Raw genomic sequence first — 22,313 nt, forward strand, 5'->3', positions numbered from 1 at the left:
GAGAAATGAATCATCAACAATTAATAATTATACTACTAAACAAAATAAAGAAAATATGAATACAACCCAAAAGAAATCAAACCAATGTCTTAAATAACAAAATACAACAAATAGGGCTAGGAACTAACGAGTACCCTCAACCTACCAAGAAGAAACAAGTAGTGTCGTCAATTGGAATAAAATAAAATAAAAACATAAGATAAAGAGAGGAGAAGGATCCCCATATCAGGCTAGACCTAGGGAGGACTTTCGTTGGATGGGGCAGCCTCCAAATGGGCATCAATACCCGGTGCATCAATAGGATGGGTAAGATCTGGAGGATGGGTCCCACTTGATACAATGGTAGAAGTGTCTCAAAGGGAGTTCTCTATAGCAACCTGCAAAAATGTGTCCTCCAAGTCTGCCAATTCAACATAAGTGTCGACACTCTGTAGCTCAGTCCTAGCAAACTCATATTCATCAATCTCCAGAGTATCAGGGTCCTCATCAGCAACACTAGGTGCAACCTCAACTGAAGGCCCAACATCACTCACAATTGAGGTTAAGGGAGGCACAGTCATCGGAACATCATGTATAGTCACATCACCACATAACAAAGATATGTCCATGGAATTGAGATTATCAATATCTTTCCTCAAACCAACAATTTCAGCCTTTACGGTTATCAACTCCATAGAACTCCTCCTAACTTTCTCACAATCCTCAACCCGAGCGATGAGGGTATCAAGTCTAAGACCATAATCTTTCACCCAAGTCCATTATCCCGCCATCTCAACCCGCATAGGAGCAAGGAAAGCATCAATGGCTGCAGAGATCAAAATTGGGACATCTCTCTCAAGATAAGAGGCATGCAAATCCACCTGAATGTGCAAGATTGCACATTTGGTAAAGCATGACCTGAGTCAATAGAAGTAGGTATGTGGTAGTAGGTACAATAAAGGCAAAAAGTGTAGGGGGTACCTGAAGGCTCCATAGGAGGAGCAGAAGGTGCAGTGTCGACCCCCAAATTCTCCAATTCTATAACTGCAGTAGTGTCAACCAGTGTCGGTTTCCTTCTAGCTGCATCATCACTCAAGAAACCAGTCTCAATCCTCTACATGTCACTAGATTAGGCTGTAGTAACTCTAGATTAAGCTGCCTCAATAAATGGAACCCCATCTATAGGAAATACGATAGTGATAAAGATGGGAAATGGCAATGAGGTTTGATGCCTTGCCCTAAAAAGAATCTACGAAACAATGATAGATCCCAAATTCAATTGTTGTCTATAAATTATGCACCCCAACAAAGTAGTTTTGGCATGTCATAGGATGGACTCATTATAGGACAACATCAATGTGCTCTAAATCTAAACCAAAACCAAGCCATTATATTGATATCCTTCTTTTCTAACTCAACTCCCTCCTCAATCCATGGAGGTGTATCATCAGAAAATAGTGGGGAAAGCAACCCATTCAAACTATTTAACGACTATAGAAACTTGTCCTCCAACTCACTACGATGTATCAAAACACAACCAAGGACTTTATTTATCTCCATGACCCCACATCTAACAATTTTCCCACAAACCTCAGCAGTTGAGAATGACTCATAAATAACCCTTTTTCATTTCTTTGGTTGTAGACAAGCATAAGCCTCATAAAACTCCATCAGCCAAGTAGGAACATAAGGCTATCAGGCTTAGGTGAATCTCTCTTAGCCATGGAACCAAATAGTATCTCACATAGTCGAGTATCTATCTACTACCTCATCGATCGAAAAGCTATTTTCTAATAATATAGTTTACAGCCTAGAAACCTTAAACCTATTCATATCACGAGCAGCAACTACCGAGAAAACTCGGGGAACCAAGTTGGCCAATGGATCATGTAGGTCCTTGGAGTGTATTTCAGTTTGCCTTCTCTCGGTAGCTTGAGCCTCTACATTTGTCCTATGGACTGGGTAGTAGAGCCCTTAACTTCTTCTTTGTTTTCATCAATATCCATCCATGAGACATTACGAGGTTTAAATTTAAAAGTAGATCCTTCATCAGCATTGTCAACATGTTTCCTCTTTCAGGTGTTTCTCGGAGTTGCAGCAGCCTTCTTCTTGGCTCTTTCATACACATGCTTAGGTATGCGTTGAATGGGTTGTGCATGATCACAATGTTCATAAATGGTGATTCCCTTTTTCCTTCTCTGGGGTTGAGAATCATCCTGAGATTTCCTTCGTACTAGGATGTTAGGACAAGCCATAACTGCATTAGACAACATAAGAACCATATATTGGGTGAAGGATTAGCTAAAAATCATTAAAAAATTTACCCAAAAAAAAACCGTCTTGAGGCTTACTAAATGAGTAGGTGACTCACTAAATAAGTTTGGCAAGCTCAGACGAGCTCACCAAAAGATTCAAAGATTTCCACAGGTTTCTCAAGACAAAAGGGCGAGCTTAGTTCACTTTCGCCAATTCGTTGAAGACATTCGGCGAACTACAAGTAGCTCGCTAAAACATATAGGGAAATTGGCAAGATTTCATAACAAAAAGGCAATCTAAAATAGTAATAGCAATATGCCAAGTTACCTTGGTGAGCTTGACCAAGCTCACCGAACAGGTAAATCTCATCCTTTTAGCCCTACTTTCAAACTGTCAACAACAATCAAAGTTAACACAATTGACACAAAGCCCAGGCTACCTATAGCACAAAATCACCCCGAGTACTTAGAATTCTCCTCAATTCAATCACAAAACAACAAAATGATGATTTTTCCTTAATAATAACGTCACCCAATCTATCATTGGGCCAAATCAACTTGTTTATCAAGTTTGGGATACTCAAACTTTACCCACACACCAAAAATAAAAAGATCCAATAATAAACATCAATTGATTTCAAAATAACCAATCCAACACCCACATGATAAAGCCTAACATGAACAATTTCGAAAATTAAAAACAAAAAGGTTACTCAGTTAGCACCAAAATGGGCTTTCATCAGTTATTCAAGGCAAATATTCACAAAATAACAAACCTCTCATCTATTTATACAATGATCATATGAATTCTTAGCAATAGATGTGAAAAATAAACAAGAAAAACTGACCTCTAAATTGCAAACACGAGACACAAATGAGATGAAGAGTTTGACACAAGTAGAATCCAACCCAAGCTTGACCACCGTTGTGATATTATGATAAAACTTAAAAGAGCTTACATGAAAGCTAGGAAGAATAAATATAAAAAAAAGTTTGAAAGATCGACATTTAAATGTTCAAAAGACCCTTATTTCTTCGCTTGGTGACTTTTTCGGCATGGTGTGACTAATACCACCGACCTATTTGTTGACTCACTAATATAGATTGAGCTCATCAAAGACACCTGAGATAAATGAAAAATGTGAAAGTCAATTCGACGAGCACGATAGAGGCTGTCAAACTAATTCAGAGACTCGTCAAAAAGAGATTCACTCGCCAAAATCATATAAGCCTTGTATAGTTTTTATCTTCAAGAACAGTGAGCTCGCCAAAATGCTATTTCCTCGCCAAAAATTATAACTCCTACTAATTTTTTACTTAGAAAAGGAGAGCCAAGACGGGCTTACCAATCCCACTTGGTGACACGCTGACTCTGCCATCTGCCTGCCAATTTTCCTCTCACTTTGGTACTTCACTTCAACCTACATAATCAACACATTATTGAAAACGACAAAAAAATTGGGTTCCTACCTAAGAAACACCCAGTTTACTTTATGGTACGACATGGACATGCTTTCAAGCACTATCCAAATACACAGCTTCGATCAACCAAACACAAGGACCTTTCTCGAAGTACAATTTCAATCTGTGCCTATTGACTTTGAACTTAAATCCACCTTCTGTCATGAACCAAGGGTACCCCCTAGATGTAGCATGGCATATAGAACCCCGAAGGACCCCATACAAGCAACTTAGCTCTCATAATATAAGAAATAGAACAATAAGAGTAAAACAATAGTCCAAGTCCAAAACATTTTTATAAAAAAAAAAGCGAAAGTCTAAACACTTTGTCTCATCATAGCCATCTAATACAATAGAATGAAATTGAGCCTAGGCCATACATCATGTTCAAAAGAGAAAATCCATGAAAGAAACTGAAATAATAAACTCCGTCCTTGAAGCATGAGGACTCACCAAAGCTCGAAAATCTCAAACTCAATTAATAGCCACGAAACTCGTAAACCTGTCTGTCTAACCCTACATTTGGGGAAATGTAGGCAAGAGTATGCGATAGTACAAAACAATGTACCAAGTATGATAGCCATGCATAAACACATTTAAATCATGCTAAAAGGGACATTTCATTTTATGACATGCAATTGACTAAGCTAAAACATAATATAAGAGAGTTAGAAAACATAAGTCATAAAACCAAGGTCAATGCAAGCTAACATCATCTTTAAAACCTTTGAACTCATATGCGATACTTCTTGAAGTAACCTTAGTTCATTATTAATGTGGGGAATTAGTCTTAACAGACATAGAGACCATATGAGCTATAACATGATCCCCAGTGTCTCCCACACTGAAAAGGATTGTCCTACTTGCCAAGGTAGAACCATGAACTTCTAGCTTAAGTGGATTCACTAGCTAATCAACCTATGGGGGCACATACTTAAGGGATAAGGATATTGCTACTAGAAACCCAACCTCTAATAACAGAGAGCTTGCATCTCATAAGATTGCTTCTAGAAACCCGACCTCTACTACGGGAGAGCATACATCTCATTATCAATATCCTCTCGGTGCTAAGCATAAATCTCACGGAATAGTCATTTCTTACTTGCCCTTATTATTCATGGAAAGGTACCCTAGCATAACCAATCCAAACTAGATTCATCAGGATAGCTTCTTAGACCATGTGTGAGAAAACATTTCACCGTCCATGATCCTTTTATAATAGCTTTTAATCTTTGATTCAATTAGGTGAGAAAGCCTTTCAACCTAAGAATCCTTACTATGTGAGAAAATATTTCACATCATTCTAGTATGCGTTTATGAGAATATCATTTCAACAACCTAACAACAACATCATCATTGGTACTTTATTCTCAAAGCACCCTTAAAACATTTGCATAGATTTCATAACAAAATGCATAAGTCCATAACTTACCTCTTGAGGTTCAAAACCCATTTTTAATCATCAATGCTTAGAAAACATGAGTTAGATATGGATTTCATCATAATTCAGGTAAAGCTTGCATTACATGTTTAATTTCATAAAACTCTTCTTTTAATATCAAAATCCCTTATAATATGGTTCATAACTTGAAAACATAGGGATTACATGGGTTCATGGGGGAATTCATCATAAAATCATAGTATTTCATCAATTCATGCATGAGAGATCATAATGCAATCGTGTAAATTAATAATCAAAAGAACCCATGGTAATTGAAGGAAACCCTAACTCAATTGGGGAATTCTACCTTTAGAAATAAAGGAATTCGGGAACTCCATGGATGGAAGGAATCCATGGATGAAAACTATCATACCTTGAATCCAAATGCTAGCCTTCATTGGAGGAATTGAGACTTGCCTTGAAACCCTAGGTTGAATCCTTCTTCTTCTTCTTCAAGTTTCTAGAATGAGAAATATTTTGAAGAGTTCTTCTTTTGTGATTTTGGAAGAATGAAGTGAATGGACTAATTTGGGGGTTGAAAATACTTATATAGGGGTATTAGTGAACGGTAAAACGACATAGTATAGGAACTAATTAATTATGAAAAGACCCTACTACCCGTGAACTTAACTGCCAGCTTACCACCAATGGACCCTAGTCGACGGATAGTGGTCTGACCTACGGCCCGTCCTGGTGGATCATCGTTGGTCATCTAGGACTAGGATTTTGGGTCTCTAACCACGGACCGTGGTCTGGCCTATGGTCCGTAGGTCAGGCCGTGGTCCTGAGCCCTCAGACCACTTTTAGGCAGGCAAACCACAGACCACACCTACGATTTGTGGTCCCTTTTACGGGTCGTGGGTGGCCGACGTGGGTTGCAACTGCAACTTTTGGAAATTGGTTTTATTTCCCTATTTCGGATATGGGGTGTTACATCTTCACTCTCCATCTTTATTGCTCAATTTTCAAACATATGAGTCACCTTAAAAGGTCCTGACAATTTTTATTTCAGTTGTCCCGGGAAAAGTCTCAATCAAGAGTTAAAATGCAACATGAAATCACCTACTCGAAACTCCAGTTGTAAGATTTTGATGTCATGCTATCTCTTCATTTATACTTATATAACTCTAAACTCTCAAATGCCCTTAACAAAAATTCTTCTAAATCGTGAAGTTGATCAATGTGTCCTTTACAAGTAACATCCGAATTCAAGTTCATTGTTTTCAAAGCCCACAACATTTTGTGTTCAAGTTCTACCGACAAGTGACATGATTTACCAAAGATAAATTGATATAGCAAGATGCCAATGGAGGTCTTGAAGGTTTATCAACATTCGTACATAGCATCCTCAAGGTTTCTTGACCAATCGGTCCGGCTTGCATTCATAGTCTTTCCCAATATGCCTTTAATTTCTTAATTCGACACCTCAATTGACCACTAGTTTGCTACTGATAAGGCGTTGTGACCTTGTGCTTCACCTCATACTTGCACAATAGTGATTCAAATTGTCGATTACAACAATGGAAACCTCCATTGCTAATGATGGCGTGGGGAGTGCCAAACCTCTTATAATGTACCTCTTTGAGCTATTGACTGACACATCTCCCCTCATTAGTAGGGAAAACCACCGTTTCTATACACTTTGACATGTAATTAACAGCCCCAAGAATATACTTGTTCCCAAATGAACTCATGAATGGCCCCATGAAGTCTAATCCCCAAACATAAAATAGTTCTACATCAAGGATTGGAGTAAGGAGAAGTTCATGCCTTCAGGAAATACTTCCTTGCTTTTGACATTATGTGCATACCTTGGAGAACATGTTAGCATCTTCATATAAGGATGGCTAATAATATCCACTTTGGAGCACGTTAGACGTTTTATGAACCCCACCATAATGCCCACCTATCGGTGATGCATGGCAAGCTTCAAGGATGGCCTTCACATCAACTTTCGAAATACACCTTCAGATTATGTGATCAACACACTCTCTAAACAAATACGGTTCATCCCAAAAATAACCTTTTCACATCAAAAAGAAACTTCTTCAATTTATACCCACGCATCCCTTCAGGATTGATCCCACATACAACATAATTAGCATAATCAACATACTAGCAACATCAGAAATTGCCATCACCAACTCGTTTGGAAAGGACTTTTCATTGTCCCTTTCATCAGCCAACACCACATTAGATTTAAGGTGCCACAAATGGTCTTCCACTTAATTTTTAGAGCCTTTTTGGTCCTTGACCTCAAAGTTGAACTCTTGGTATAGTAGTACCCATAAGATCAATCTCTGTTTCGCTTCTTTCTTGGCCATTAGATGCCTAATTGTAGCATGGTCTGTGTGCACGACCACTTTGGTACCTAGAAGATAGGCCATGAACTTCTCGAATGCATAAACAACAACAAATAATTCTTGTTCTGTAATTTCTTTGGGCCCATTCAATGTGTTGCTAGCATAGTAATCCAGGTGAAATAGTTTGTTTTTCCTTTGGCCAAGAACAACACCTAGAGCCAACCTGCTATCATCACACACGAGTCTAAATTGAAGACTCCAATATGGAGCCACAATAGTCAAAGTCGAAATGAGCTTCTCTTTAAGACAAGAGAATACCTTCACACAAGCTGCATCAAAATCAAACACACTTTCTTTCTCCAACAACTTGCACAATGGAAGAGACACTATAGAGAAATCTTTGATAAACTGCCTATAGAACCCCCACGTGACCTAAGAAACTATGGACCCTCTTTACCTAGATCAGAGGTTGGAATCTTGCAATGACATCAACCTTCTCTTGATCTACTTGAATCCCCTTTCCCAAGGTATTGGGGCAAATCACTATTTCCTCTTTTACCATGAAGTGACATTTCTCCCGATCAAGGACAAGGTTGGTTTCAACACACCATTGCAAAACTTTGCTCAAATGACCAAAGGAATCCTCAAATGAGTCACCAACCAAAGAGAAATCATCTATGAACACCTCCATTTAATCTTCTACCATATCCAAAAAGATTGATGACATACATCGTTGGAAAGTTACCGGAGCATTACACAATCCAAAAGGTATCCTTTTAAATGCAAATGTACTATAGGGACATGTAAACACTATTTTCTCTTGGTCCTCCAAGGCAGTGAAGATTTGATTATACCCCGAGTATTCGTCCAAGAAGTAATACCAACCTCTATCGATCGAGCATATGGTCATTGAAAGGCATCAAAAAGTGATCTTTCTTACTCCAAGTGTTTAGCTTACGATAGTCCATGCGCACTCGCCATCTGGTAATGGGTCTAGTAACAAGAAGCTCATTTTTTCATTTAGTTTGACTGTCATGCTCCCTTTTTTGGAACACATTGCACCGAGCCAGCCCATTTGCTATCCACAATAGGATACACAGCACCCACATCAAGCCACTTGATAATTTCTTTCTTTACGATCGCTTGCATATAAGGGTTCAACCTCCTTTGGTACTCTATACTCAACTTACAATGTTCAGATAGTTGGATTTTATGTGTGCAAATGCTGGGTGGAATCCGAACAATACCAAAAATCGACCGACCCAAAGTGTTGATGAACTTGTTTAGCACCCCACTCAAGTCCAAAACTTTCCTATCCAACAAATCATTGGCTACAATCACCAGCAAGGTATTTTCACTTCTCAAAAATATATAATGAAGGTGAGAGGGAAAAGCTTTTAACTCTAACTTTGGTGGCTCTTCAACCGATGTCTTGGCCGAAAGATTTTCTCGATTCTTCAAATAAATATCTAGCTTCTTGAGATTGTATGAGAAAGAACCTGAACCCATAAGAGTTGCCACAACTTCCTCATAATCATAAATCTCTTCATCATCAGAATTAAGCAAAACAACGGCTAATGATTCATCAATATTAGAAATCTCATATTAACTTGCTACAACCTCATCAATGACATCCACACACGACACGACATCCATATCACTAAGGTGTTTCTTAGACTTTCACATATTAATATTAACATCTTCATTGTTCGCCTGGAACTTCAATAATCCACTTTCAACATCAACTAAGGCCCTCCCGGTAGCCAAGAAAGGCCTACCTAGAATAATTGGGATCTCCACATCAATCTCACAATCCAACACAAAAAAATCAGCGGGGAAAATAAATTTATCCACCTTTACCAAGATATCATAAAGCACACCTATCGGTCCTTTGATAGACCGATCCTCCATCAATAGTCACATTGTTGAGCATCTAGACCAATATTTTTAAAGATTGTTAGGACATCAAATTGATACTTGCACCCAAAACACAAAGTGATTTAGTGAATTGATATACCCCAATACTACAAGGTATGGTGAAAGCTCCCGGATCATCTTTCTTTATAATCACATTACTCGACATTATGACACTATAATTGTGAGAGACTTCAATAGTCTCAAATTCCATTCTTATCTTTTTGGTGACCAAATCTTTCGTGAATTTAGCATAACCCGACATTTAAAGCAAAGCATCAACTAAGGGAATGTTTACCAACTAGCTCTTGAACATGCTTAAGAATTTTTTAAACTTAGCATCACACTCTTTCTTCTTCAAACGTTGAGGAAAATAAGGGGTAACTTTTATTGGAACTTGAACATTCACACACCTTTACTGGTGGAGTTGCCACAACACCCCCAAATTAGCATCATAATCACTATTGAGATTATCACTATTAGCATTCTTAGCAACAACCTCTGGCTCATCAATACGTGCTTCCACCTGTGACTCATCATCATCAATCATCTTCTTAGTGCAATCTCCTTCATTCATAGAATTATTATTCAATACTCTACCATTTCGGTTAATAATTGCCAAGACATAAGCATTATTCTTTAGGTTTGCGACTGTGTCACTAGGTAAACCACGCTTTGGTCGAGGGTTCCAATGAGTCCAGATTAGACTCATTTGAGCCTCAAGTTGCTTTATAGAGATCGACTGTGAGTTGACAGTTGGTTCAAGGATGAGAAATATGTCTTCATCTCTTTGAGTAACTTTTCCAAACCTTCGATCTTGTTAAGAATCCGTTCAATCATATCTTCACTTAGGAAACTCTTCGGATCAACTTTGGTTCCTTGGGTATTGGTCGGTCATGTGGTGGCACATACCGATCCCACCAACCTTCACACTCTCTCTAATTGGATTTTCAATCATGCCAATCTTTATCTCTCCAACCGCCTTCACGGTTTTTAGTCCAACATTGATTCTTGCCCGACCTCTGATAGATCGAACAAGAACCTCCCCCTTGATTGCTTAGAAATTGTACCTCTTCGTTATACATAACCTCAAATTTTTCTTCTTCCGAACAAAATCCATAACTTGTTCCAACCGCATTCACCTTCTTGAAACTACAACCCATCACATGTTTCGATAAAAGATCTAACTACATCATAATTTTTTCCACGTTTTCATCACATTCTTGGTCCTTCTCCACTTTCTCTTTAGTCATACAAATAGTAAGGGCCAATACTTGATCTTTCCTTGTGTGCCAAGAACAATTGATCATTGTCAACTCATCAAGCAAAGTAGAAGCCACTATAAATGGATGTCTCATAATTCCACCACGAATGAGTTGGTCGGCAGCCCCTTTATTCACTGTATAAAGACTTCGATAAAAATTTTGCGAAAGCATTTGTTTGCAACAAATTTTAAAAGTGATAGAAAATAAATGGCAATCACAAATAAAATATGAAGAAACATTATTTTATTTATCAAGATTGTGAGTACAATTTTGTTCCTCTCTTGATTTTTCTTTCATAAGATTTATCCATGATTTGAGGGTCGTTAGTGGCATATTTCTCGAACCAGTATGATTTGGATTTGACCTCTTTATGAATATTCTATTAATTTGTGAAATACTCGAGATTCCTTTTAAGGGAATATAGTACCATTTATATAGGCATGAACTAGGGTTTAGGATTGAGTACCCTCCAAGAATCCTAATTGGAATTGAACACACCTTTTAGAGTCCCAATTCGAATTGAACACATCTTGTAGAGTCCCACACAATTTCAATGTCTATGTCCTCTGCTTCAAGGCTTGTTAGAGTGTAGACTTGAAGAAACTCAAAGTCGAGACTTGAAGAAACTCAAAGATGAGACTTGAAGTACTCATTCTTCCACCTCTACATTTTTGTGACTTCAGATTTGCATATTTGATTCGTGAAGGAAGAGATAAATAATAGATTTGATCCCACTAGGCGTGCCAATTTGTTTGCAAACATTTTTAAAGTGATGAAAAATAAATTGCAATAACAAGTAAAATATGAAGAAACATAATTTTATTGATCAAGATTGTGAGTACAATTCGGTTCCTCCCTTGATTCTTCTCTCATAAGATTTATCCATGATTTAAGGGTTGTTAGTGGCGTCTTTCTCAAACTGGGATGGTTTGGATTTGATCTCTTTATGAATACTACATGATTTGTGGAATATTCGAGATGCCTTTAAAGGGAATATAGTACCCTTTATATAGACATGAACTAGGGTTTAGAGTTGAGTAGCTTCCAAGAATCCTAATTAAAATTGAACACACCTTGTAGAGTCCCAGCTCGAATTGACCACATCTTGTAGAGTCCCACAAAATTTCAATGTTTAAAAAGTCTTATTTGTGAATCCATGAGTAGAACATTACAACAGCTTCTTCTGAAACCTCAACCATGTTTCCTGAATTTGCTCATCGTCAACCCGACAAAAGTTTTGAAATCCATCTTGAAGCTTCCATAGTTTAGACAGAGGAAAGAATCTCTCAAGAAATGCCTACGTTAACTCCTTTGATAAAGCAATTGAATCTCTTGGAAACTTTGTTAACCACTTTATAGCTTCACCCGTCAAGGAAAATGGGAACAGTCGCAACCGGATGGACTCTTATGGTGCATTTTTTGAATGTGTGGCTCAAATACATCCATAAAGTTTTGGAGATGGTCATGCGAGTATTAATTAGCCAACCTTCCAAATAACCCCCTCATTTGGAGCAATTACAACATAGTACTTGTAACATGAAATATCACATTACCCACAATAGGGGATAAGCGGATAGCACCAACGCTACCCAAATCATTCAAATCGCCACCATAACCCATTTGGCCATGGTGGCGCGCGCATCATCACTACCATTGACTCTCATGCCATCACTTGTAAAGATAACAACCAGTCAAACAATGTCAAAAGTATTCAACTACAAAAAACTAGTTCACAAAATCACTTTAATAAAAGACTCCCAACAGCAGCAACACTATTTTGATAATGCTCAAGTGTACGTTTTACGAATCAACAGACAATCGATCTTCAATCATAAAGAACCCAATCAAATAGGTTGGGGTTGAATTCCATAGGGAGTGGCATACACTAGAGTTCAATTAAGAAGTAAAATTCGTGAGCTAATCTCTTGTAAATTTGTAGAATCAATGTTTAACATAAATTTAAGCCTTAGAGATTTCAAATTAACAAATTAGATTTTAGTGATAGTGATAGAAATAAAGCAAGACGGATGTAACATCTCTACTTGTATAAATAGAGAGCCATTAGGCACATCTAAGGCAAGACTTTCTCAACGGAAAGTAATTGAAAAGTGAGAGAATAATTCTAGAAGTGTGCATAATTGGCTATCAATTCCGAAAATGGGTAAATGTGATTGCTCAACAACGTTAATTCCTAATGGGTAGGCTAGATCAGCCAACAAATCAATAAGCATTTCTCGATCACAAATTGTCTATCATAGGAGTTTTCTCAAACCTCATATTCATGCTATACAAACCAATCTAATAACTTAACATAGACTTCGTTTTAATCAAATAAAAAAATTCAAATATTATTTTCTATCAAAAGATAATATTACTATGTTGACATGGAGTCTTATTGATATGATGTTTAATTTCATATGCACGTACAAACAATCTTAATCATTTATGTGTTTCGATCTTGAGACAACATCTTAAAATTCAGATGCGTTAATCTTAATGAAAAGAAATAACGGATATAAGTTCTTTAAAGGGGTGTATGAGATATTATAATAATGTAAAAATATAAATTTATGTTGGGCAAAAAAGTAAATTAAATTAAGTTGAAGTTCAGCACAAAATAAGTAGGGCAATTGGGGAATATTGGGGGCTGAAACCCGAGAGTGAGCTTTAACAACGCATTGGCTCTTTTCTTTTTCCAAATTCCAACCGAACCAGTAGCAGTAGGGCCATTCTTAAAGCCTCAAACTTTTTTCCCTCTCGCCGTTGTCGTACACCGGAGGTTCTGGGCACTCACGTACAACTGAGAGTAGCGATCTCTGCAGTTTACAGGTATGAAATCTCGGAATTCAAACACTGTTTCATCTTCTGGTTTACCGATTTTTCCCAAGTATTTTACTTGTATTTGTGAGAATCAATAGGACGCCCATTGATGTAGATCTGTGAAGAGTTTTTAACTTAATTAAAGATTAATCTCTGTGTGTGTATGGAAGAAAATGTGTTTACTTTGCTAATCATTTTGTCTTTATCATTTTCCAGATTGGTTGGGCATAAAAGTCAATTTTCAGGCAGAAAAGAACACATTTCTTCTCTCTCCAGGATACTAGAGGTTGACCTCGCACACACTTTGGAGTTGTCAACTTCACTGGTGATTTATTTATTTGGGTAAGTGCGGTGCAAGGACAGACGTATTGTTCATCAGCTTCATACCTGTCTCAATTTTGAATATGATTGACATGGCATGGCTTAGCGCCATGTTACTTGGAGCAGGATGCCTTGCTTTGGGTTATATTATTGGGATGCGACATTCTTCTCCCACTTTTCTCTCAAACAGAGCATCTGGTGTTACTGAAACTATAATTGATGGGAAAAAGAGAAAAGGGGCCAAGCAACCTCTTGAAGTAGAAAGGCTGGCTGACATCCTTGAAGATTTTAAAATGGTTTCTCTCAATATTTATGCTAGTGCATAATGATAGTACATTTTACAAGATTAAGGATGAATCATTATTGTGTTACTGTGTGCAGGTTTTGGTCGTCAGGAATGACTTGAAGATGGGGAAAGGGAAAATAGCTGCACAATGCAGGTAATTGAGTAATTCTTTCCTTAGCCATTTTAATTGCCTTTGCTGGTTTATAGGTATCTTTATAAGTTACTTATATAGCGGTCAGTGTAAGTGCATAAACAACAATAACATACCCATTGTAATCCCACAAGTGAGGTTTGGGGAAGCTGGTGTGTGCGTAGACCTGACCTTGTGAAGGTAAAGAGACTCTTTCCGCAACAACCTCGCTCAATTAAAGCATATCACAGCAGGTTTGGGAAAGTGAATACAATACTGAAAAAGCATGAATAAATCGGAAACAAACAATATCAACAACAAATAATATGCTAACTGAAGTAGAGGCAACAAGTAATGATAAAATTAAAGAATAAGACAACAGGGTTGTAATAATAATAATACTGGTAAGAAACTTACTCAACTGCCTACTAATCTTCTACCCTCTTTCTCTAAATCCTCCTATTTATGGTCATGTCCTTGGCAAGGAGAAGGAGCGTCATACCATGTCTAATCACCTCTTTCTAATATTTCTTTGCCCTACCTCTACATCTCCTCATACTTATCATAGCCATGCTTTCACACCTTCTCATTGGAGCATCCAGTACATGTACGAACCATCTCAACTTTTCTTTCCTCATCTTGTCCACCACAAAGGCCACTCCTAACTTGTCTTAGTTATTGTCGTTCATAATTATATCTCTCTTCGTATGCCCACACATCCATGTCAACATTTCATCCTTTGGAAGTGCAAGTGTTTGACCGGCCTATGTTCCAGCCCATACAATATAACTGATCTAATAACCACTTTATTAAACATAACTTTAAAGTTTGGTGGAACCTTCTTATCACACAAGACGCAAGATTCGAGGCTCCATTTAATCCACCCTGCTCTAATACGATGTGTAGCATCATCGTCAATCTCTCCATTTCCTTGGATTCAAGAGTCAACAACAACAACATGCCCAGTGAGATCCCACTAGGTGGGGTCTGGGGAGGGTAAATTGTACGCAGACCTTGCCACTACCTCGTGGAGGTAGAGAGGCTGTTTCCGGGAGACCCTCAGCTCAAGAGTCAAAAAGATAATTTGATCTTTGAATCAAAGTCAATTATAGCCTATTTGACCAAGCTTCTAAAATCAGTTTATTTTGAAAATTGCTTTTCAAAAAAGTACTTTTGTTGAGAGGAGCTTGTGTTTGACTTGTGAATTTAAAAAAACACTTTTGAGCTACAATTAGTGTCTAATCAAACTTTCTAGAAGTGCTTCTAAGTGTAATTTTCTCAAAAACACTTTTCTAAAAAGTACTTTTGGGGAAAACTCTTCCTGAAATGTCAGCACCCTTAGTTTTGTTGTATTTTTTAAAGTTTCTTTTTGAATTTTTCTACGTACCGATACAAATTGGTGTTCCTACATTTGTTGGCTATATTCAACTAATGTTTTCTAACTTTTGGTTGAACTGTTTTGTTGGTTGGTTAGTCATGCAACTCTGGGTCTCTACAAGAAGCTTCATAATAGGGCACCAAAGGCTTTAAATAGGTAATTTTAAGACACATTTCAAGTTTGGTTGATATAGTAAGTGTTAGTCATGTTGATATTTGTCTAGCAGATGGGAGATGTGTGGACAGGTGAAGGTGGTGGTGAAGATTGAAAGTGAAGATGATATGTTGGTTTTGCAAGTATGTATCGTTTACATATTATCTCAGTTTTGTAGGACATATCATGTCCCAATAAGTGTTATGTTTTTTCTTGAAATATATGTGGTTTACTCCACAGGGTTGCTTGGTTGTAGTATATTTATGATTATTATTTTCCAATCTTGTAGTCATTGTAGCTTTGTTTTTTGTCATGGGCTTTTGCCTTGTTTGTTGATTTTGGTGGTCTAGGTTTTTTCTTCACTTTTGATGGGTATCTGTGATTGCACTTTTGTAGAAACAGTATTTTGGTTTCCAAAAACCAGGAGAAATACAAAAACGAAATTGCCATCCCTAATGCTTAGAATGTTCTCCTTCACTTTGATCTGCTCATGTGGTACTGCTTCAAAAGATCTCATGCTTGGCTTGGTGCTTGAGACAAAGTTCCCATCCCTGACGCTGAGACTTCCCTCCTCTACTTTGATATGATATGCTTATGTGCTACTGCTGTAAAATATCTCATGCTTGGATAGGTGCCAGAAAGTTTTGTTTTCTGGGAGATAAAGAGGACATGGAAATCCTATCGTTGGGGACATGGAATGCTCATTTCATTATTTCAAAGAGTGGATTTTTTACAATTTTTTTCTTTAATGTAATCCTCAATAATTGATTCCAGTCTGTACCCCTACAAGTGGTCTTCTATTTCTATTCTTTGGTTTAGTCCTAATTGTTTTAATTTGCCGTGTATAACTATGCATGCTATTCTGGTTGGTCATTCTATGAATATTTCTCATTTGATCACAGGAAAGAGCAAAATCAATTAATATACCAACACACATTACAATTGATGCTGGGAGAACCCAAATTGCACCAAGTAAGTGAGATATTTTTTTTTATTTTTTATTTTTAGTTGGAATTGATAGTAGCTTTCAATCATGTCGACATTATCATTCATGGAATCCATAGTAGCTTTCAGTCATGCCCGCACGATCATATTTGGAATGTGATCAATAATGATGACCTATTGCATGAGGCTTTATCATCGCATGTTTCAGAACACCACCTTTAATTCCCTCAATTCCTAGTGCGACACTGGTATTCTCAAAGTATAAGATCAGATGACTCTGTAGAAACTTAAACATTAAGCGGATCTATTTTTTATGCCTGCTTCTATGTATGATTCAGAAAGATTATGTTTCACTTTTATTGGAGAGTTTCTTCAGCTCCTTTTCCACGTTGCCTGTCTTCTTTCTTGTTGGTCTTTTTTCCTTTCTATTCCACAAGAAAGTTGTTTACCACCAAAATAGTGCTAAGCTTTATTATTGTTTCCTGATACCAATGACTACAAAATCCTTAAGTTGAATGTCACTATTGCTGCTGCCAGTAAACTATTGCCTCCTTTCTTGACATGTTGACACGTGTCTTTGCTTTACTATCAGTCTTGTTTTCCATCTCTTTACACACATGAGGACTGGTGGTTAAATAAAAGATGTTGTCTTGATTTCATTTCATATGTGGTCTATCCTAAAGGAGCTTGTTACTTGCTATCCAGAATAACTTAAACCTGAAAGGTTGAAAATAGATGGTTTGTTTCAGTTGGTGGTAGAGGGGCAAGCTCATTGTTGATGGAGTTTTGACCCACGCAAAGTTGGCCCTTGGGAATTTCTTGGTTTCAGAAGAAATTTGAAATGAAGATGGTTGTTACAGTTTCCAATTGCGTGTTATATGGTATCTCTAGCCCTCTACCAAACATTGTAGCTTCCTAGATGTGTTTAAGGCAGCGTGACTTCATCTTCTCGTGGTGAATATAAGCTTGTGTTTGTTGGTAAAGTCAGTGTATTCTTGCCTAAATTAATTGGAAAGGCACAGATTTTTGTACTAGATATCTTTCCTTTTCAAGCAACGTCTTACTTATACAAAAGTACTAACATTAGGTGGTAAATAGACTGACATGTTACATGCGTAGACCTTAGGACTATTGGGAGCAGTCATAATAACTTGAATACAACTCTGGAATGCATATATGTTTGTTCTTTGTTAAATGCCTGTTAGAGCGTTAAGGGCATTTGTGATCATTTACTGCCTAGATAATAAGATTTTACTTGCCAATGAAATGATGCTGAAGACCTTAGGACTGACCACTAGACCGCAGGAATACAGGTATATTGACAAAGAGAAGAATATCACGCAGACACTAATTCCTTACTCTTCTGTTTTCCAATTGAATGATGCTGAAGTTTGTCCAAAATCAGTCACCTTCTGTTCAACGCTCCTTGCTGTATGTACTGTCTTAAAAAATTAACATTTCTATCTACTCTAATATAATCAATCAGGCTTGGGAAAGATTAATGTAATTTTGAACGACTGCATAGTATGAAATTTTTAATAGTTTGAATTTTGTTTCACCATTACACTACCTCGTCTACTACGGATTTTACTGCAGCAAAGTTGCTTACTGACTCTTTCCTGTGTTTATTATTTGCAGACTCGAGGACAGTGATGGCTATACTTGGTAGGTTTCCCAATCCTTAATAATAACCCACTTGGGGTACTAAACTATTTGGAGTTCCAATATATGGCTCATCCCCGTAATCAATAGTACTCACTAGTATATTGGGCAGAAAGCCATGTTTTCTTTACCAGCCACGCCCACACCCACGACAATCAATTATTGTTAGATTTTATCATCTGATTGTGTTGTGTCCATGTATGTGCAGGACCGGCTGACATGGTTGACAATGTAACTGGGGGATTGAAACTTTTGTAGTCACTTAATTCTAACGTTTTAAGGGCCTGTCTCTGCAGTATGGAACAAGAATGAGAAAACACCATTAGAGGGAAGTTGGGAATTCAGCTATCACCCATGATAATGAAAACATTTGTTTTAATCTCTATAACATTTCTATCATGCAATGCAGTTTTAATGCTCTACTTTTTTCCATCTAAACTGCCTAGCCACATAAATTTACTCTGTTTAACACTTTAATTTACAATATATAAATCTACTATGTTTTATTTACAAAAAAAAAAAAAAAAACACCAACAATTTAGTTTTGACACGTTTTTTTTTTTTCGGAGTTGGGGGCTGATTTTTAGGGATTGGTAACTTGATATTTTACTTTTTGGATTCGCAGACGTGGTAGGGTACTTTTTTTAGGTAAAAAAAATATCAATATTCAATGTTATAGATCCATTTTCTTTAGAGTTAACAATACTCCACTGTTCTTTTGTAAGAATGTTGGTTTCTTCTCCTCTTTAATAACTATGATTTCAAATTTGTGATTTTAAAGTTTGCTTATTTGATTTTATAAACTTGTATAATGAGCCCGAGATTTAAGGAGTGTTATAGTCATTCTAATATCCCCGTTGTTTTATCAAGCTGAATGTATACTCCCTCCATCTCCGATGAGTAATAAAAGTTGCTAAAAACCCTCCTAATGTTTACACCCAAATAGACAAAAAGGAAGGGAAAAGCGAAAGAGGTAGTAGTGAATTATTGTGTTGGTAACTTTTGTGCTTACTTGTCTATTAATAAATTAAATGGTCTATTCAGTTGTGAATATGTTGATAGTATGATGTTGAAAGTTACACCATAACAATAATTTACAGCAACATTATATCTTATATGTACCACAATGTATACTCTACTCTTTTTTATTTCAATATACTTGCTGTATTACAAATATCTATTTACCAATACCACAAACTATTTACATGCACACCGTAATATATATTTGGTACTAACGATTTGTTACACCAAATTGATAGTTTAAATCAACATTATATCCTATATACACAACAATGTACACCATTATTTATTTCAATATACATATAGAAAAAAAAAATACTCCCTAACTTGAATGTTAAATTACTATAATATTCCAACTTAAAAAACCCAATGTATCATTCTATATTTTATATTATATTTATTTGTTCTATATTATATTAAAAGCTACACCTTTTCACATTGATGGTTAGTAACTTTTTCAAAAGGTTGTGACTTTCTCGATGAGTTATGACATTTCCGAAAAGTACTTTTCTGAAGGATTGTGACTTATATGATAAGACACGATAATCACCTTTTCATACAATCCTTTGTTGTCTATAAATAGAGAGGGTTTCTCAAACTTTTAAACTATAAGCTTTGCAAGCTTTCTGCTCTTCTTCTTAAAACAAGGAAGATTGTGAGAGTTGTTGAATTATGCAATTACAATATTTTTTTCTGGGTAAACTAGATAGATCAACAATAATTGATGCAACAAGGAGAATAGAAATACTCAACTTCAAACGAGAAGACTATCTAGATAATTAATGTATACTCATTTTCATAGTCACAAATATACTTTTGCAGCAACTTCTGTTTGACAAGAAGTTCAATAATATTATGTTGCAAAAACTACAATTTGGTGTTCAAGCTGTGCAAAGTCTCAAACTGTTAAAGAAAAATGATTTGATCAAAAACTTATTTGAAGAGTTTAAACTAGATTTAATAGGTATTCCTCCATTTTCAATTAATTTACTGTACTTTTAGTTTTATTCAGTTTAATACAAAATGTTCTTTTTTCTTGGAGGGTGGATGTGTAACAACCCGTATTATGCATATGCTTGTTCTATTCTTGTGATACTTGACATAGCCTTATAGTATAGGTGAAGGACCATGTTTCTTATATGATTAGCGTTGGTTTAAACTAGATCTGAAGGTGATGTGATGCCTTGCACGTTTCAGCATGTGTACTGCAAGTTAACTCTAACGGGAGTATTTAAACTCGAGACAGAAAGGTGGTAATTGAGCTTAAAGTTGAAAGTTAAGTGCTAAGTTAAAGCAAAAGGGATTAATATTTATAAAATGAAATAAAATAATCGAGCTGCTTGCTTGACTTAATTAAGCTAGTAGGTGACTGCATCACCTACTTTGACTTATTGACCAGCCCAAAGGACCAAGTAGGTGCATCACCTACTAAGACTCTTTTTTGACCATGTAATTGGGCCAAGTGCACTACCACCTACTTGCATTAATCTGGCCCAAGTTGAGTAGAAGAATAACGGGAAAATGGATAGCAACGCCCAATAGTCTTAAGTCCAAAAAGGCCCAAGTGAAAAGTCCAAGTAGGTGGATCACCTACTTGCATTAATTATGGCCCAAATTGACAAGAATAGAGGGATAATTGGCAGTAAGGCCCAACAAGAGTCCCCAAAGGCTCAAGTTAAAAGGCAAAGTAGGTAGGTCACCTACTTGACAATATATGGCCCAAAATTGGCCAAGAAAGGCGGCCATTACACCTCCCTTTTAAAGGGATAAAAATCAGATCTTTTGCTCCATTTTTAACTTGCAAAATTTCAGATTTCTTAAGTTTCTCTCTTGGCTTAAATCAACAGTCCTAAAACACCTTGGGATTTTTGAGTATTGTCCCCCTTTTCAAGTAAAAGTTTGAAGGAGAGTTTCAGATCTTGAAGTACAAGTTTAAAGGATAAATTTCAGAAACTAAGGTAAGATTACTGCCTATTCTTGCCTCTCTTTAAATACAGGTTTGGGGTGGAGAATTTTGTATATATCTATCAAGAACTAATGGATGGTGATAAATCCTTGAATCAATATTCTCCTATTATGCTAAAAGATTTTTAGGGATTGATAGTGGCTGCCTTATGTAAATTGTTGTTGGGGGCAGTTTCGGTATCTTGGCAAATGATGTATGAAGTTGTATTGATGTATAGAAGAAGGGTGTGGTGGTTCACCATTTGTGTAAGGGTTGTATGGGCCTACTTTCCATCAAGTGTTTAGCTACTGTTTTTTTGAGGGCCTTAATGTGGTTAGCTGCTAACATCAACTTAATCATGACTTATATTGTAGATTAGCACCCAAGACGGGAGGCTGACTCGTGACAGTTGTATTGGTCAGGAAATAAGGTATGTAGGGCTATTCGATTCCATATTCCTTGGCATGAAATTTGATACTTGCGATTAATATCAATAAGTGAATTTCCCAAGTTCTATTCCTAGTAAAGGAAACATAGTGGCAGCGTACGATCTCCAAATAGCTAACAATATTCCCCCCTCTCCTTAGTGTATAAAATTGCTTCATTATATGTTTACTACTCTATACTTGTGTAATTATCCTCCTATGTGCTGGTATAGAAATGGTATTTGTAAAAGCAAGTTTGGAGAATCCTCCTCTTAGTCAGTTGAAGTCAATTATGTCATTTAAGCTCACAAGTAATGCATTGATGTTACATAGTTCCTTATGTCATTGTTACTGCCTTGAAGTATGTTTTCATGTCTTCTACTACTGGTCCGGAGTTCCAAATATCAGAAGTGATTATGACCACCAAAATAACAATCTCAAAGATTAAAGAATCAAAGTGAAGCAATTTGTATAATTAAGGGTGGCAGCTCAGGGGCGAAAGCCTAGCATAGGCCGATCCCAATTGGTATAGAAGGGTGGCAACTCAGGGGCGAAAGCCTAGCATGGGCCGATCCCAATTTGTGTAATTATGAGGACCGCATCCCAGGGG

The 22,313-nt window shown here is 36.8% G+C and overlaps 2 protein-coding genes across 2 annotated transcripts; one reads left to right on the forward strand and one right to left on the reverse strand.

The window, feature by feature from the left end:
• Window positions 1-758: 758 nt before the first annotated feature.
• LOC125829026 (uncharacterized) lies at window positions 759-8,130 on the reverse strand. Its single transcript, XM_049508307.1, has 6 exons — window positions 7,933-8,130; window positions 7,422-7,805; window positions 3,581-3,655; window positions 2,563-2,625; window positions 961-1,093; window positions 759-805 (listed from the first exon to the last, which is right to left on the reverse strand). The coding sequence occupies exons 1-6, from the start codon at window positions 8,128-8,130 to the stop codon at window positions 759-761; spliced, it is 900 nt and encodes a 299-aa protein (XP_049364264.1).
• Window positions 8,131-13,267: 5,137 nt separating this feature from the next.
• LOC125829045 (uncharacterized) lies at window positions 13,268-18,744 on the forward strand. Its single transcript, XM_049508323.1, has 8 exons — window positions 13,268-13,447; window positions 13,655-14,055; window positions 14,141-14,199; window positions 15,650-15,709; window positions 15,780-15,849; window positions 16,609-16,678; window positions 18,290-18,316; window positions 18,522-18,744. The coding sequence occupies exons 2-8, from the start codon at window positions 13,843-13,845 to the stop codon at window positions 18,569-18,571; spliced, it is 549 nt and encodes a 182-aa protein (XP_049364280.1). The 5' UTR covers window positions 13,268-13,447; window positions 13,655-13,842; the 3' UTR covers window positions 18,572-18,744.
• Window positions 18,745-22,313: the final 3,569 nt, after the last annotated feature.

Source organism: Solanum verrucosum, unplaced genomic scaffold (assembly GCF_900185275.1).
Source record: "Solanum verrucosum unplaced genomic scaffold, falcon-dt-bn FXZP01000007.1, whole genome shotgun sequence".
In the NCBI taxonomy this organism is placed as follows: domain Eukaryota; kingdom Viridiplantae; phylum Streptophyta; class Magnoliopsida; order Solanales; family Solanaceae; genus Solanum; species Solanum verrucosum.

Coding starts and splice junctions, on each gene's coding strand:
- LOC125829045 (XM_049508323.1), top strand. CDS start 13,843: ATGATTGACATGGCATGGCTTAGCGCCATGTTACTTGGAGCAGGATGC. Junction 16,679..18,289: donor GAGAACCCAAATTGCACCAA/GTAAGTGAGATA, acceptor TATTATTTGCAG/ACTCGAGGACAGTGATGGCT. Junction 18,317..18,521: donor GACAGTGATGGCTATACTTG/GTAGGTTTCCCA, acceptor ATGTATGTGCAG/GACCGGCTGACATGGTTGAC.
- LOC125829026 (XM_049508307.1), bottom strand. CDS start 8,130: ATGGAGGTGTTCATAGATGATTTCTCTTTGGTTGGTGACTCATTTGAG. Junction 3,656..7,421: donor AACAGAGATTGATCTTATGG/GTACTACTATAC, acceptor TTGATTATGTAG/GTTGAAGTGAAGTACCAAAG. Junction 806..960: donor TCCTCCTATGGAGCCTTCAG/GTACCCCCTACA, acceptor TGATCTCTGCAG/CCATTGATGCTTTCCTTGCT.